The 17,769-nt window shown below is 53.3% G+C and overlaps 1 protein-coding gene across 1 annotated transcript; it reads right to left on the bottom strand.

The window, feature by feature from the left end:
• Positions 1 to 7,527: 7,527 nt before the first annotated feature.
• Positions 7,528 to 17,769, bottom strand: LOC140913785 (lectin-like). The gene is made up of 6 exons (XM_073350580.1): positions 17,598 to 17,769; positions 15,687 to 15,805; positions 12,080 to 12,226; positions 11,385 to 11,499; positions 9,034 to 9,106; positions 7,528 to 8,354 (listed from the first exon to the last, which is right to left on the bottom strand). The coding sequence occupies exons 1-6, from the start codon at positions 17,644 to 17,646 to the stop codon at positions 8,333 to 8,335; spliced, it is 525 nt and encodes a 174-aa protein (XP_073206681.1). The 5' UTR covers positions 17,647 to 17,769; the 3' UTR covers positions 7,528 to 8,332.

Here is a 17,769-nt window from a genome sequence, read left to right as displayed (position 1 = left end):
TCATGACTTGGGGGGGGGGGGGGCAAAAAGTGACACTCCCCAAGAGCTAGGTGCCAGGACAATGAGTCAGGTCCCTTTAAGGGACTTCAGGTTGGGCCCTGTGGAAATTGAGGCCCACATCTCATTTCGGAGAATTGGCAAAGGGGATTCAGGGGAGTGGGGTGGAGGTAAAAGGAGCAAAGACGCTCTGGGCTGGCCCATGAGGGGGACCTTTAGAGTGATCCCTGCACGGTGTAGTGCTGGGTCACAGGCCATCCCCCCCACCCACAGCCTGATCTCAACTGTGGCTCGTTCCCTACCACCCTGCTGAGTTAATTCCACCCCCACAGGTCAGCCCTGGGGGAAGGCTAGGGAGTTGCCCTCACTGTCTCTGCATTGAATCACTGGGCAGTTCAGAGCACAGACGCTCCACGGCTCTCTGAGGTGGACTTCAGCATTACCCCTGCCCTGACTCCTGTGCACATATATCTCTAGCTCCAGGGGCTTGGACCCAGCAACAGCCTGGGAGGGGAGGGATCTCCTGTCTCTGCCCAGCAGAGGAAGAGGAGCGTGTGGCTCTGCCATGCAGCGTGGGGAGGGAAAGAAGAGTTCAGGTTCTGCCGAGCGGGAGCTCAGGGTTCTGTGCAGCGGGAAGCTTGTTGCTGTGCCTGGGGCCAGAGGGGGCTTTTCCCAGTAGAAGCCAGTGGGAGTTAACCTGTCTGGCTCTCCGGGTCAGGCTGGCATCTCCCCCACAGCTCAGCAGCGGGGCCATACGCAGAGCTGCCTGGGACTAGGCTCTGTCCCTTTTCCACTGTGCGGTAACCTTTGGCCTTGTGCCTCCAGGAGCCATACGCAGCCAGGGCGATGAGGATGGCCAGGCCCGTGGCCGTGCCAGACAGGCCCCCTCCACCACCCAGCCCTGTGGCAGGGCATGGCTCAGCGGGATCCCTGAGCTGCCACAGCTGGGTCTGGGCATCTTTGACCCAGCAACGCTCTCCCTTGGCATTGGTCACCAGGACTGTGTCAATGCCCACCAGGGTCATGACGAATATAGGGAGGGAGCTGTGCCGGGGAGAGGGCCCCTCCGGTGAAGATCCCAGACTGGATGCAGTACTCTACTTGGCAGCTGTTGCTGATCAGAGCCAGGTGCTGGCTGAATCCCACCAGGCAGCACTTCAGGTAGGGGTCATCCATGGTCCCCAGGTGGGTGCCCCCAGGGGGTTCCCTGTTTTGCAGCAGAAGAGCCCCCCAAAGGGCACAGAATACCTGTGCCCCATCTCATAGTCCCTGCTGACACACAGCTGGTGCACTTGTGCTGATAGGAGTGGGGGAGGTGGGGTGGGGTGCAGCCCCAGCTTGGGGGGGCAGGTGAGGCAGATGCATAACTTTGCTGCATTCATGAGGATCCCTGGTGGACTCAGCAGGGAATGCGGAGTGCCAGTGACCACATGGTGGCAGCACAGGCCAGGGGTCCCAATAGCAGATTGGCCATCAGCAGATCTCAAAGCGCTTTCCAGAGCAGGTCGGCATCATTCTCCCTGTGCTAAGCATGAGAAAACCAACACACTAAAGAAGCGAAGTGACTTACCCCAGGCCAGAAAGCCAATGACATAGAACCAGCTCTCTCCAGCCACAATCTAGTGCCCTAGGCCACACAGTGCCCCCTTGCATTTCATTGGGAAAGAGCCTCTGGGAATCAAGATGGCTGAGAAGAGGGGTGGGTACTAACATAGGCTCCCCCAGTGATATAAAATCATCCCAGAAAGTTGCAGCATTGGCTTTTACGCTCTGGCAGCAGGGCTCAGCTGGTTCCACTGGGGCTTGAACCCAGGCCCTTCTGTACATAAAAAGAGCTGGAACCAGGATTACACTACAGAGTCAAATACCACAAGAAAACTCCATTGATCTCCTAAGCAAAGGTCACAGCGGCTTCTAGGTCTATGCATGGATGATATTTTAAGGCCTAGATCTTCAAAGGTATTTTTAGGCACTTAACCCGCATTAAAAGCGATGGGAGTTGGGCACTGAAGTCTCTGTGAAAATGTGGGCCTAAGTCCCTTGCTGCATAGCTCTTCAGCTGCTAGAGCCTGTAGGTTCCTTGCAGTCCTTGGGGCCATTTCCCAGCCTGGTCTTGCATGTAAAGTGCATAGATCCATCTCCATGACTGGCCATGGGGAACTGCAGCAGCATCGACTGGAAGAGAGCGCTAGAGGACACAGGGGCTGGCAAGACAAAGGCAGCAGGAACCACGCCTTGGTTTTTGATCCCCGTCCAGACATGAGGGCACGGACTAAACCCGCCTCACGAGCCCAGCTGCAGCTCCTTTCTTCGCTCTCTGGAAGTGAGAGACCAATGCAGGGAGGTGTCATTAGTCGCACAAAGCAGGATTATGCTAAATTAGTACAATAGCTCCTTCTAGCTGTGATTGTGATCCATGGACTTCTAACCATTCATAAACAGAAAGAAAACAGCCACAACTAGTGCCAAACAAATTGGCTTCCACCTGGTGTGAATTCCGGTTTTGTTACCATTGTTTACCAGGACCTACACCCCATTTGGAACTCTATAAAGTGCATAGAGACATCTAATGTCCGAATACCGCCCTGCAGGTACAGATCATTACACTGGTAACAACACAGCTTTACTTAGGATTAGGGTCTACTGACATTGTGGAGAAATCACATTTTTCAAAGGTTGATCACAGCATAAATAGTAAATTTTGTGGATGTGTTCATACAGTATAAACACAAGTATTGTACTGTACAACTGTAATGTTTGTAAGTCGCCCTGGATAAGGATGTCTGCTAAAATTCAGAGTTAGAACCCCAATACCCTACCATGTTACCCTTACTTCTGCACTGCTGCTGGCAGCAGTGCTGCCTCCAGAGCTGGGTGCCTGGCCAGCAGCTGTTGCTCTCCGACCACCCAGCTCGGAAGGCAGCGCAGAAGTAAGGGTGGCAATATCATGACCGCCTGCCCCCCAATAGCCAGATTTCACAGGGGAGACCAGATTTCAGAATGTGTGACATGTTTTTCATGGCTGTGAATTTGGTAGGACTCAATTTATGATGTCATAATTGTGGAGTAATGAACAATTGAACAATATTAGAAATAGGATAAGGGCAGGATGTGTAGATAAAGGCACTGAGAAGTCTCTTCATTTTTCTGACTGTGGCTGTCACAGCTCAACCTGTGTTGGGAATTAAGGCTGTGAAGCGTGAAGAAATATACAACGGGAGCCTTGTCTGATCTGGATGACAATGGCAGACCAGAAACAGAACAATGTATCTAATGAAATCCAAAGCTTTCAGGATACAAGCACCATTTGTTTTACCCATTTCTTTTTCTCCCTAATCTCTAGGGAGCATTCCACAGGATGGGCCTAATGGGGAATGTATTTTATTTATTCCATTAAAAACAATACTGCATTAAGCTTGGGCGCTGGCAAAGCAGCAGATGCCAGAGCTAAGGGGCTATGCACAACCTTAACTCCGATTCCTTGGGTCTTTGCCTGATTGCATCACAGCCTGTAATCCCAGGGTCATCTACTACATCACCTTACCACCCGAGAGCTGCGACCGAGCTCTGTAGTTAGGGCTGGAGACCAGATTAGTCATCCCTAGTGTTTCCAGTGCACTTTTCATCAGGAGATTTCAAAGCATGTCACAAAGTAATTAGCATCCCCCTTTCACAGATGGGGAAACTGAGGCTCAGAGAGGGGATATGACCTGCCCAAGGTGTTGCAGCAGAGCCAGGAATAGAAGCCATATCTCCTGAATTCCAGTCCACAGCACCATCCACTAGGCCACATAATAGAACAGCCCCTCCCCGACCTTCTTAAATGCTTACATTTTTCTACACCTACTTGTGCTCCATCACTGTGCACAACAGTGGTCAGCTGGAGGCAATTGGTGGGAAGGATCCTGGGTGGCTTGATAGCTGGAGGAAGCATAGAAACTGAAATCAGGTTTGCCTGTGTAACCCACACACCTTGTGGGTGTGATTCTCTTTCCCCTCTAGTGGCACAGGGACCATTTGAGATTAATGAATCTGCTACTGCTTTAGCTATGCACCATGTGGCTTTCAGCTAATGCAGTAGAGGCTAATGCATTTAGCTCCAGAGGTCCCAGGTTTGATCCTGCTTGCCGACAACCAGGGTCTGGATCTGGAAAATGCTACACCCTCAATGCCCAAAGCTCTCAGTATTGTTGCTCCTCTCGCTCTGGCAGCTCTCTCCTTTCCTTCTCAGAGTCAAGCAGCTCCCAGTGGACTGGCCTAGGGCCCAGGTGCTCTCTCAAACCCAATCAGGAGGCAGCTGATCAATCCCTGTAACAAGGGGTTTCCCCAGTTGCAAACACAGGGGCTGGGTAATTGGTTTAGAAGCCTGTGTGTGCTGGAGACAGAGAAAGCCAGAAGCAGCAGATGTGAGCATGGCCCTGAGAGGAAGGACCTGCTGGGCTTCTTGGGCAGAGAGCCCGTTGGAGAGGCAGGTGTGGGGATTTCTGGCAATGAAGCTGCCTGCTGCTGTCAGGACTGTGTGTACATTCTTTGGAGATACACAAGATGCCACCAAAGAATAGACTTGACTCACATCATGGACTGACCCATGGTAACAGAAACAAGGCCCCAAACATCAGCTAATGGCTCAGGCCAAAGGGCCAACCCTGGTAAAACGTCCTGTGGTGCAGTTTCTTCCTCCAAAGAGTTTGTGGCCACAGCCTTTAGTGGGGCGTTGCCCCTGGCCTGTCACTCTGGGCTGAAGCTTTGTGGTGAATGCCACAGCCCCCGGGGGAAGCACTGCCATTCATTTTCCAGCACCGAGCCAGCCCTGCAAACACTGGGCCACCCAATCCTGCAGGGCCAGGAAGGGCCCAAGTCCCAGGTGAGGCTGGCTGGCAACAGTCTGAGGCAAACACCTCAGCAGGAGCTAGGCACCCAGAACAGGACAGTGAAGCACAAGGCTACGGGTGTCCAGTGCAGCTACCGACACACTAGGGTAGAAGGATGCAAAGCAACAAGCGCTTAGAGGGATGCTGTCTCTGGGATGGGGTGTCACAGGGCGCATCACCAGACTGGCACCTCCTCCTGGTCACGCTGGGGAGGAGCTCAAGTCCAGCCCCCCCATCTGCAGCTTGCACACCATTACTGCATCTGCCTGCAACCCCCCTCAAGAACCACAGCACCCTCTTCGTGACTCGGCCCTCCAGCCATGTCGCCATCTGTGTTCCCCCTTCTGGGGGATTAGCATTCCTGCCTAACAGTCCAGTCACTTCCCCAGTGGCGGGGAGGGGAGACCCAGGCCGCCCACAACTCCTGGTCCCAGCCCAGGGACCCTATAGATGGCAGCCACATGCTGCACCCCAACCAACTGCTCAGCACATTTTCCGGGGCCACTTCCCCACGACCCCAGCACCTTCTTCACCCTTACCTCAGGGATGCAGCGCGTCTGTCCTAGCAGCCAGCTGCGAGTTCCCTCGGTCCCCGCCAGCACTGCTCTGTCCATGGTGCCGCAGGGCTCTCCGCCTGCTAGAGACACACTTCTTCCTCCTCAAGCTCCCAGCAGCCACTGACCACCTCTAGCCCAGGGGCTTCTTTTATGTGAGCCTGCCAGGCCCTGATTGGTCATTCCCTGCAGCCCTTCCCAGATTGCCTGCGCCCAATGCAGCCTCTCTAGGCTGATTGGAGGACTCACATCCGCTGCTCGCATGCAGGATTAACCCCTTTTACAGTGTGTGAGGTAGACACCCCATCACAAACCATCCCCCTCAAGATTGCATCCCTCAAGGGGTTGGGTGTCTCCGACCCTGCAGCTGCCTAAGCTGCATCCATAGCTCACCCCTTTCTCTGTCTGCCTCCCTCAACAGGGGACACACGTCTTCCTGGTCCTGTACATCATCGCTAAACTTTCCCCTCTGGTATGCTAGGTCTCCCTCTGCCCTTTGCAATGGCTAGTTTATCTTTTCACTTGCCCCACTGGGTCCCCCAGCACCTTTACATTCAGGGTCTGAGTCCCCCCACTTGCCACTGGGGAAGTGACTGAACAGCTGCCTGCCAGCCCCCGAGAAGGGGGGAGCACAGATCATGACTCAGAGGATACCCCGGTCCTTCTGCCGTGAGATGGACCCGAGAGCAGATGTGATGGTAGGGAAAGCACCGTTGGGAGAAGGTGCACCAACCTGCCAGCAAGAGGTGCCACTGTGGTGAGTCACACCTTGTCACAGGGGGCACAAATCACCCCCCACCGGCTTCCTAGAGACTGCTCCAGAGACCGCACTGATTTTTCTGAGGTGCCCCTTGTGGGGCAGATGTTGGTTGAGGTGTCCCTCTGCTGGCTGTCAGGGACCTGGAGAAGAGCCATAGGAGCCCAAGATCCAACACAGATCTACCTGGCGAGCCTGTGTGTGCAGTGCCTTGCAGACACCCATGGAGTTTAAGGCCTGAAGAGACCATTAGATCATCGAGTCTGAACTCCTGTATATCACAGGCCTCAAAGTTCACCCATTTCCCCCTGCCCTGCGCCCAGTAACAAGTGTCTGGCTGAAGCATCTTCCCCCAAGGCCTCCCAACTGAGTTTGAAGGCCCCCCCCTGCCCTTGGCAGGCTGTGCCACGGTTACTCACCCAGCCTGCCTCAAACATCCATGCCTTGTTTCTAATTCAGGTGTGTCTGGCTTTAACCTTCCAGCTGTTGGTTCTTGTGCTGCCTTTCTCCACCAGGTTAGACACCCCATTGGTACCTGGGCTGTTCTCCCCTGGGCAGAATGTAAAGGCTGCCATCAAGTCAGCCTCAGTCTTCCAATGGCCTGATGCAGGTGGGGATCCAGGTGGGCTGAGGGGGATGAGCCCCTCATTTTTCTGCCGTGGAGTAAACACTGCCTCCCTGCAGAAGAAGAGTCTCCATATGGGGCACCTTGTAACATGAGGCTGTAAGGTTGGGCCTGCAGATTTCACACATCCCTTAGCCAGGCAAAAGCCCCAGTGTCACCGGCTGGATAAGGGCCCTGGGGTTCAGTCCATTGTGGTTATGGTCAAGAGTAGACGCAGCCCAAGGCTTGCCAGAGCAATTCCACCTCTGGGATTCAGCAGAGCCCCGTTGGGTCGTGTTGGTGACTTGAGATGGGAAATTCAGCTGGGGGAGAGGGTAGAAATCTCCCTGTCCCTTGAAATCTCAGAGAGTCAAGAGGAAATCTGGAAGCCTGGCTTATCCCCAAGCAACGCGGCAAGTGAGTGTTCCACCTGGCAAAGCTGCCGTGGTTTTATAAACCTTTCCCCACAGGTCGCTGCCCTTTCCTCCCCCCACCCCACCTCGCTTTGAAGGTTAAAAACATCAACCATTCAGGAGCAGAACTGAGCCTTACAGCCTCCACATTGTCACAGGCATTATTATTTATTAGGTGTATTATGGTAGCACCCGAGCGCCCCAGTCATGGACCAGCACCGCATTGTGCCAGGCACTGCACATTATTAGGTGTATTACAGTAGTACCTGGGAGCCCCACCCATGGACAGGACCCCATTGTGCCAGGAGCTGAACAATGACGACTACATTCGTTCTCTGGGCGCGCAGCTTTTTTATTGATCATTTTGTTTTGGCCCAGAACATTTGTATGAATGACCTGGTACATGTATAAAGCAGGAGGAAGGGGAGGGAGAAAGACAAGCAGGGATCGGAACAGGGAGCTCGCTAAGCTTGTATCAGCAGAATCGCCGAATGATGCCATGCCAGTGAGAGCGCAGTGTACAGCTGGGTGGCTCTGGAGTCCAAAGAGACTGTGACCCTTGTTCCCCCTGCCTCAGGCCTGCTGCGGGTTCCCATTGGAAAGTGGCTCCCAGCAGGCGCCCGCCAGCTGGGACCGAGGGGGAATCCAGTTGGGTGACATTTTTCAGACCAGCCCCTTTTCCGGTGAAAAATGCAGATTTGGTGAAATCGAACCATTTGGTGAATTGTTTTGGCTTCACTAAAGTGTATCTGTCAAAACTAAAAACCAACCCAGAACAAATCTAAACGTTTGGCGTGTTTGGTCTGAAACTACTTTTCCTTTTGAAATGGCCTTTAGTTTGATTACAAACAAACAAAGTTTTTAAATGGTCACACTCAAAACAAAATTTTTGTCTGGTGCAAAATGATTCCCCCACTTCTCCATTTGCAGAATATTTTTTAAACATTTACCCCCCCCACCCCAATTTTTCAGAATTCTCAGCAAACCCCAAGACCTGTTATTTGCCCAGTTCTACCAAGGACACAAAAGACGGGATAAGGACACAGCAGTAATTGGTTCCAGATGTGAAGCTACAGCATAGGAAGGTGACGCAGCCTCCACTGCAGGATACAGGCCATGTCTTCCACCACATCCTGTTACCAGGATTGGTCCCTGAAGCTGTGGGAACAGGCATTGCCCATGCAAAAGAGGAAGAGAAACAGCTGTTGGTTGTGGTGCCCAGATGTGGATGGGACCTTTCCTCTCTAGGGGCGCCAGTTCTGATCTGGCCCCAGGGTGCTGGCTCAGGGGATGGGAAATGGGACATGGGGCCTTTGCCCTGTAGGGGGTGCTAGCTCCAATGTGGCCCCAGGGCAGTGGTCCTGGCGGATTTAGGGGGGTCAGGGAAGGGGATACGGGGCCTTTCCCATTTGAGGCTCTAATGCCAGTATGGCCAGTTTCAGGTCAGCAGTAACTAAAGATGCTCCTGTCTGAAGGCCGTTTAGTGGCTCCTGCCTGAGCTGGAGGATCTCAGCCTGGGAGGATGGCGCCCATCTCACAGGAGTCACCCACCCTTGGGCCAGAGGAGCCCTGGAGACTAAGCTCCCTAGAGACGTCTCTTCCCGAGCAGGCGGTATGCAGGCAGGACACTGCCATCGCTGTATGTGGAGCTCACTGGGACAGACTGTGTCTTCCTACGTGTTGGTACAGTGGCTGGCACAGTCTGAGCACAAGTGCAATATAAACAACAACAGGGCCCCGTGGGTGCCCGAACAGTCACCGGGACACCTTCAGCCACTGCTAGAGTTTGCCTGTCTGGAGAAGAGCCCGCCCTGGTGGGAGCGAAGCTGGATGGTACCTGTTCTGCAGGGTGTATTTGCAAACGAATGGGAAGGACCAGCTGCCGTCAAAGTCGTTCCAGGTGACAAAGCCTGAAAGAGATGGAATCAGAAGGAATCAACCCAGGAACAAACCGCCCGCTGGCAGGAACAGGCACATCCATGACTAGGAAAGTCATCTGCATGTGAGAGCTAATGTAACCACTCTACCAGTGCGGGCATCTGTTAGGTCATTACTGGGGTGATAGAAATGTAAGCAGTGTCAGGATGAGCTCCACCTTGACATCTGGTGGTGAGGTGTGGCAAGTTGTGGAAAAGAACTTCAGGGGCTGATCTCATTTGCATAGGCACACCCACCCTGCCTAGAATGAGGCCATAGCTGCCCAAATGGTCACTTTGGCTGCTGTGGGATCCCCAGTGTCTCTGTTATTGGGGCAGGAAGAATAAATTGTTATTACCCTGATTATGGGAACTGTGCTTGGAACTGTACTTGGCCTTTTGTTATGATGGAGGGACTCACCATCAATTAAGTAGCACTCGCTAGGCAAGGGTTATGGGTTTTAAAACTCTGTGAATTGAGAGTGGTTGGGGATAAGTATTAATACTTGATAGCATGGATCTCTGGGTGATGACCTTATATGCTAATTGCACTTCCTCCTCTCTCTACTATGGAATATCAGAGCTAATTTTGATTCCATTAGGAGTCTAGTTATAGGCTGCTGAACTCACTTTGGGCTAATGGTGCACCAGTACTGAGGCTCCCCTACTACAGGCTGAATTCACTAAAGAGCTGAACTGACTAAGAGCTGAAATTACTGAGTATTGTGTTAAGTAGTGGGGGAGCCTGAAGATATATTGTGGAGTAGTTTGCGGGATGGCTGGAGTGCCTTGTGGACAGGCTGGTGGAGCAGTTCGTGGGACGGCGGGAGCTGCTGGTGGGACGCGGAGCAGTTCGGGGGACGACGGGAGCTGCTTGTAGGCTGCGGAGCGAAGCGAAGGCCTATGGAGCTATGGGGCGGTCAGCTTCAGATCATGTAAGGTGCCTCTTACGCCCGTCCCATCTCCACCCAGGTTGGGAGGTAAAGCTCCGCAGATAAACTTTCGAACTCTGGGGCTGCCCTGACCAGGGACAGAGACTTTTGGGTCATTGGACTTTTGGGACTTTGGGTGATTTGGGGTTGCTGGACTCAAGAACCAAAGGGAAAGGGGCATGCCCCAATTTGCTTGGGGTGGGTTTTTTGCTCATGGGTTGTGTTATGAATCCGGTTGGTGGTGTTTCCCCAACATAATGCCACATTGTTTCTCTCTGTTATTAAAAGACTTTTGCTACACTCAGACTATGTGCTTGCGAGAGGGGAAGTATTGCCTCTTGGAGGCGCCCAGCGGGGGTGGTATATATTTGTCCCAGGTCACTGGGTGGGGGCTCAAGCCGGTTTGCATTGTGTTATTGGAATGGATCCCCTAGATATTGAACCCGGCCCTTGTTGCTGCCAACTCTGATGGGCAGAAGGGTTACAGAAAGATAGATAGATAGATAAATAGTGGAAAACCCTAGTGGGAACTTAGATGAGGCCTGAAAAGAAAGGCTGAGAGCAACATTGCCCTGCTCCATTGCCACCTTGCATCTTGGGTCCTCAATTTCTCCAGTGCAAATTGGTGTAACTGGGTGACCCATGCCTGCCAATAGCGGGGTGGGGCGGGAGTGAGGGCAGCCAGCTTCAGTAGTGTTACTGAGCATGCTCAGTACAAGCCAAGCAGCAAATCTGGGGCGGGTGGGTGCGACCCTGCTTGACCCCACTACGCATCCCCTGTTTGCACCCATGTAGCTGTGGTATACCTGAGGGCACATGGGGCAGGCCGGAGCTGATCCCAGCCCGAGGTGATCACACACTGTTCCATATGTGGAGTTCACTTTGAGAGTGGGTCACAATGCACTGGAATTGTCAGTCCTCAGGCTTACGTGCATGTGCTGATCACTGATCGGGATGTATTGGAGAGGGCTCTCCCCAGGAAACTGGCCAGCCACTAGGGAGGGCTTTTGTTTGGATTGGGGTGGTCTTGGGAGGGGGGGAGGCAGGGGTTGTCTTCCTCCAAAGCTTTTGGCGTAAGCCCTAGTCAGAGACAGTCAGAGGCAGAGGTCAGTGGACTGAGTTGCTAGGGCAGAGGTAGGAGACCAAACCAGACAGCTCAATGCTTTGATCGGATGGTCCAGCCAACCAGCAGGAACTGAAGCTGGGTGATGATCTTCTGGTGAGAGTCAGGGGGTTGAGATAATGAGCCAGCCCTGACCAAACAGAGCCACCAAGCATCTGCCCCCGCCCCCCCGCACACATGCACACACACACACACCACCCCAGGACAAAGCTCCCACCGTTTTCCAGGATCCAGGAGCCCAGGTAGTTTTCTCCCGGGAGGCCATCGGGCTGGTCTGCAGGAAATGTCTTGAAACTGTATTTGGAACCATCCGTCCACATGAAAGACCCCTCCTAGGGAAAAGGTGATGCTGTTAGTGACTAAACCAGGGGCCAGGAGTGGAGCAATAGCCACTCAAGAATCAGCATTCTCTCTAGCACCTCAGCTGCCCCTAATATCCCAGCTATGGAGGTCCCTTCTCTAGGTGTCCCCATGTCTTTCCTCACTGCAGCCCACTCCAGCACAGACAGAGTCAGCCTCACACCATCCCGGGGAGTGGGGAAGGGTCCTCCCCATGTTACAGATAGGGGAACTCAGCACAGGGTAGATTAAGTGACTGCACCAAGGTCACACAGAGACACAGTGGCAGACCCAGGAACTGAACCCAGGACTCTCAAGTCCCCTTGCACTGCCCTAAGCGCTGGGCCATCCTTCTGTCTGTTGGGCTGGCAGAGTGAGCAGCACCGACCTGGCTTCAGATTGAAATAACAAGCCCACAACTTTAGACACAGGAAGCCAAATTCTTCTCTCAACCCCATGGATTTCCCTGGGTATAAGTGGAAAGGCCAGTCTGACTCTCCGTCCCTGGCAATTGCTCTGAAGTTGCAGTTGCTCTGATCATGGGTTGTGCCAGACGGGTGAGACGGGAGCTACCTTGAAAGTGTCGTGTGCGCCGATCCAGTAGGCCTGCCCTTTAGTGTAATCCAGCGGCTTGCCCATCAGGTGAAAGATGAAATCATTTTCCTCTGCGCTGTGGATGGAGGCCAGATGGGAGTTCCTGCCAAGGCTTTGACATGCCACCTGAAAAGGCACCGCAAGGACAGCTCACACAAGGCTGCAACCTGCACACCTGACCCAAAACACTGAGAAATCAATGAAAAAGGGCCTGTGAACATCAGTGGGTCAGGGCCCTAGAGAAGGAGAGTGGTCTTCTCGTTGAGGCAGTGGGCTAGCCATGAAGAGAGATGGGCTGAATTCCCAGTTCTGCCACAGACTCACCAGGTGGCCTTGGGCAAGTCTCGTAGCTTCTCAGACCTTGGTTTCCGCCACAGGGAGGGGACTTGTCCATTTGCTACAGGGACAAAAGCACCCCTCCCACGGCGGTAGTAAGTGTCTATGCTACTGCAGCACAGCTGCAGTTGTGCCATTATAGCATTTTGAGTGAAGACTGGGGTGCCAGAATGGGGGGGAGGGGGGCAAGGGGACATGCCCCCCACTTTTAAAAGTGAGGGAAGAAGCCATGTGGAGGCGTGGCCTAGTGGGGGAAGGGCTAGCACAGGAGCAGGGTCTCTGAGGAAGGGGCAGTGTGGGGGGCGGGGCCATGGTTCGGGCACCTATGCCCCCCCCCCCTTTAGAGGTTTCCACCACTCTTGGTGTAGGCACAGGCTCAGAGTGTCAACATTTGAAAAGTCTGTGGGGAGGACAGGCAGAGCTAAGATCAGGAGCTGTATGATGCCGGAAGGTGTTAATGGCTGCCATCCACCAACAATTCAAGAGGCGGTGGTTGCAGCTACCTGCTCTGCTAACCAGATGGCAAAGACTGGCCCTGTGTCCTCCATTTCCCCCTTTCTTGTTTTTTTCTGATTTTCCCCCAGATCACTAGAACTCTGGGCATCGATGCCTGGACAGTTCCCTGACGTTTTGGGACAGATGGCATGCGGCCTTCAAGTGTTATCACGTTGCAGACAGACAGACCCACGGAGAAATGCCCTCGAGCGGAGTATAAGCTTATGGATACAGAGATCTTGGTGGGAAGGGAATAATGGCCATTGGAGGAATGTTTAGAGGAGGTGAACAGAGGCCATCTGGAAGGCTGGGAAATTCCCTCAGACTTGTTCGTGTGGCGGAGGAGGGATTCCAAGATTCCCCCTAGCAGGGGTCACACCAGCTGCTTAAGGGATAGATTCACTCACATGGCTCAGGATTTAAAGAGAGACGTCAGTGGACCCCTTTGAACAGACGCTGCATAGGAGCCCACTCCACCAACAGTGCCACTGATCTCAAGGGAACCACGTACAGCACCACCCGGGGCTGGCCAGAATCCAGCCCTTAGTAACCTGCCCTCAAGAGCATTTCCTGTCCCCTCCCTCTCTCCCCGCTCAGCAAAGAAGCCCAGCTGTTAATACTCCCTAGCGCTTGTAAAGTGCTTCTCATCCACCGATCTGGGCCAGAGCGCTGGGCGACAGCAGCTGCACCAGCCCTCTGACCACCAGAGCACCAATTAACTAGCCCCAGAGTAAACCAGAGGGGCAGAGCTGTGCCTAATTGACAGATCAGAGATGGGCTGCGGACAGACAGGGCTAATGAGCCCATTTGCCCAGAAAGTAGAAAAGGCCCAGGAAGGAAGTGCCAGGGGAGAGTGTCTGCACTGCAATCAAAAGACCTACAGCATGGCCATGGCTGGCCCAGGTCAGCTGACTTGGGATCCTGAGGCTCGGGCTACGGAGCTTTAAATTGCAGTGTAGACGATCAGGCTCCATCATCAGTCCAGCTCTGAAACTCTGCGAAGGGGGAAGGTTTCAGAGCTGGGCTCCAGCTCAAGCCCGAATAGCTCCAAAGCTATTTGTTGTCTTGCAAGCCCGAGTCTGCTGACCTGGGCTCAGACACTGTGCAGTGGGGTTTTTAATCGCAGTGTAGACATACCCTCAGCATTAGTCCCAGGCAAGGTCTCTGAGGGAGAGCGCTCCTCCCTCTCCAGTCCTTGCTCTAAGGGGCTGAGGATTATGAGCTAGTGCAGATAAGGTGCTGCACTCTGCTGAAAAGGTGATGAGGGAACCCTGTAAATCAGTGGTCTCCAACCTTTTTACACACTAGATCCCTTTTTGAATTTAAGATCAACCCAGTATTTACCCCACCCATTCCCCAAGGCCCCACCCCTTCCCTGAGGCCCCATCCTGCTCACTCCATCCCCTCCTCACTCTGTTGCTTGCTCTCCCCAACCCTCACTCACTTTCACCAGGCTGGGGCAGGGAGTGGGGGTGCAGTGCAGGAGGGGGTGCAGACTCTGGACTGGAGCTGAGGGGTTCCGAGTGTGGGAGGGGGCTCCAAGCTGAGCCTGGGGCAGGGGGTTGGGGTGCAAGAGTGAGGGGTGCAAGCTCTGGGAGGGAGTTTGGGTGCAGGGGTCATATGGTCACACTGCACCAAATCTCATAGAATCCACTGGACATGAGTTTTACTTTTTATTAGTGTCATTTGTGGTTTATGGATCCAAAATCCTTCAGGGATTGACACAATTCTGTGTAACATTCTCAACTGTGGGGTGTGCATTGGTTGAGCCTGGGGCAGGGGTTGGGTGCAGGAGTGAGGGATGCAATCTCTGATACGCGAGATAGCATGCAGGAGTGGGCTCCAGGCTGGGGCAGAGTGTTGGGGTGAATGAGGGGGTGAGGGTGGTGGGAGGGAGTTTGGTGCAGGAGGGGGCTCTGGGCTGGTGCAGAGGATTGGGGTGCAGGAGGGGATGAGGAGTGTGGGCTCTGGGAGGGAGGTTGGGTGCAGGAGGGGCTCCAGCCTGGGGCAGGGGTTTGGGGTGCAGGAGGGGGTACAAGGTACAGGCTCCATCCAGGAGGCACTTACCACAGGTGGCTCCTGGTAGGTGGCGCAGCAGGGCTCAGGTAGGCTGCCTGCCTGCCATAGCACCACACCATTCCCAGAAGCGGGTGGCTGCTGGCACATCTCTGCGTGCCCCTTGGGGGGAGGAGGGCAGCGGATCTCTGTGCATTGCCCCTGACCACAAGCACCACCCCCGCCACTCCCATTGGCCAGTTTCCGGAGCTGCTTTCCCCTGCTCCCCAGGGGCCACGGACACGTGCCAGCAGCCAGCAGCTACTGGAAGCAGTTTGGGGCCACAGAAGACAGGCAGCTTGCCTGAGCCCCGCTGTGCCATGGGACTTTTAACGGCCCAGAGATTGCGATCAACTGGCAGAGGCTCCAGGATCGACCAGTCGATCATAATCGATGGGTTGGTGATCACTGCTGTAAATCAGCTACACGTAGTGTTCCCAAGCAGAGCATCTCCAAGTGCTTTGTGCGCTCAGAAAAAGATAGGAGCAGAGTCCATGCACTGTTAAAAGATCTCAAAGCACTTTACAAAGGAAGTCAGTATCTTTACATTTTACAGACTGGGAAACTGAGGCACAGAGAGGAGAGTGACTTGCCCTAGGTCACCCAGCAAACCAGTGCTGGGAATAGAATCCAGCTCTCCTATGTCCCAGGCTGGGGCTCTTTCCACTAGGCCTTGCTGCCTCCCTGTATTCAGACTTGCCTCAGCTTCGGGCCACTTCGTCGGTTTCATCACAGCCTTATAGCAGGCATCTTGATACTGCACCCAGCCTTCAGCACAAAAGCCACGGGTGCAGAGACAATTCTCCTGGGAGCAGGCACCTAGTGTCAAGATTGGGAACCACAAGTGCAATAAGCATGCAAGAGAGAATAAAACATTAGTGCAGCATATTTCATGCATTGGTCCCAAAGGCAGGTAAATACTACACCAATTGCTCATTGCAGGAGAAATCAGTGATACGGAGTCTGAGTAGTTTCTTAGTGCACCTTGTTTATTTACATTTATGCACCAGCAGTCCTGGAACAGAGGTGGTCACAAACAGCACACATCCAAGCCCCTCTGTCAGGGATCTCAGTCCACGCATCAGTGCCAGGTTCCCAGGGAGCAACAAACCCTCCTTCCCTTTGCAACAGTTGCCCACCAAAAATAAACTGCATTACAAAACTAAAAAGACTATGTCTGCCAAGACTGTACTCTGGCTCACATACTAAGATTGTGTGTAACAGCACCATCTGGTGGCACCACCATAGCAGTATCATTACCCTCATGCAGGGAGAAGAGTGAGCTAGAGGTTGCTATAATTGTTAATGATTTTAACCGATTGCTTCATTTATCAATAGTAGTTTTTCATACACAATAATTATTAATACAGCAGCAGCATTTTGCTTGGTGCTTTACAGTGAATGAAAAAGAAGGGGTCCCTTGCTTAAAAACTACATGGAACAAACATAAAAGGTGGTGACAGACAAGATTCATAGCTGCCAAGGCCAGAAGAAACCATAGTGATATCTAGAGTTACTGCCTAGATAACACAAGTCAGAGAATTGCCCTGAAATAATTCCTACAGCAGATCTCTCGGGAAGCATCCAATCTTGATTTTGAAATGGCCAGTGATGGAGAATCCATCATGACCCGAGGAAGAAGGGAACGGAGAAGAGTTTTGGGTGGAAGGAAATTAAAATAATATGAACCACGTTATTTAGAGCTAACTTGTGGCAGTGAAGAGCTGGGCTGCCCAGCGAGCAGAGTGGGACCTGAATCAGTGGGTACACTGCTTCCCCCTTTTGCTCCAGAAGGGGGCGCTGAACCTGTGCCAGCCCTGACTCTGTGGCAGATTAATCCCGCTGATACTTTTATTATTATGATTAATTATATTACGGGAGCGGCTCGGAACCCTCTTCATGGACCAAGACCCTGTTGCACTAGGCACTGTACAAAGAAGCAGCTGACAGCCTCCCCCAAAAGCTTACAAACTAGGCCAAGAGCTGGTTGCAGCTGTATGGAGGAGTGCAAGGAAATAATGCGACGATATTGGTCAGCAGGTTGGGCAGGGGTCTCAGCACGCCAGTGGCATAACTGATGCCAAGTTTTTGTAGCTGTCATGGCAGGGGAGAATTTTGAAGGAGGACAAGGAGGCAGTTTTGTGCATGTTTACAGGGAGTTCCTCCCAAGCATGGAGTCAGGATGACTTTGTTGGACAGGGGAAACTCTGGGTGCATAGGAAGAGGGAGGTCATTCCAGGCAGAGGTGCATGGAAAAGGGCACAAGTGGGATGGGGAGACAAACGAAGCTTCAAGGTTAGGGTGAGAGGTGGGAGGAAGAGGAGAAGACAGGGAGCCAGATGCCCTCTGCTTCACCTTCCAGCTCTCAAGCCTGGGGTGAGTGAAGTGTTCAGACCCCATGGACCTCTCAGTCCTTGGACTCTTTGCCAAAATCCAGCAAGGGGAAGCAGTGGGTGCTGAGCCGGCAGAAGGGGTGCGAAGTGAAGACATCTCTCTACCAGGACCAGGGCTCCCCATGGACTCCATGAGGCTGTCTCGGTCAGGTGGTGGTGCCTAGAGAACACTGTGGTTGGGCTGGGGGTTAGCAGCAGGGAAGGATAACCCAACTCACCCCAGGCAATGAAGATGAGCACGAGGTAGAGGGATGTCCTGGGCTCCATCTCTGGTGAGGATGAGGGTCAGCAGGCAAATCTCAACAGACCCGCTGGCTAGCAGAGACTCCCCTCGGGTTGGGCTCTCTCGCTTTGCTCACGGTGGAATAATGAGGACACAAAGGGATGCAG

This window comes from Lepidochelys kempii, chromosome 6 (assembly GCF_965140265.1).
Source record: "Lepidochelys kempii isolate rLepKem1 chromosome 6, rLepKem1.hap2, whole genome shotgun sequence".
NCBI lineage: Eukaryota > Metazoa > Chordata > Testudines > Cheloniidae > Lepidochelys > Lepidochelys kempii.
Note: the sequence above shows the minus strand (reverse complement) of the source record. Positions and strands in the feature narration are given on the sequence as shown.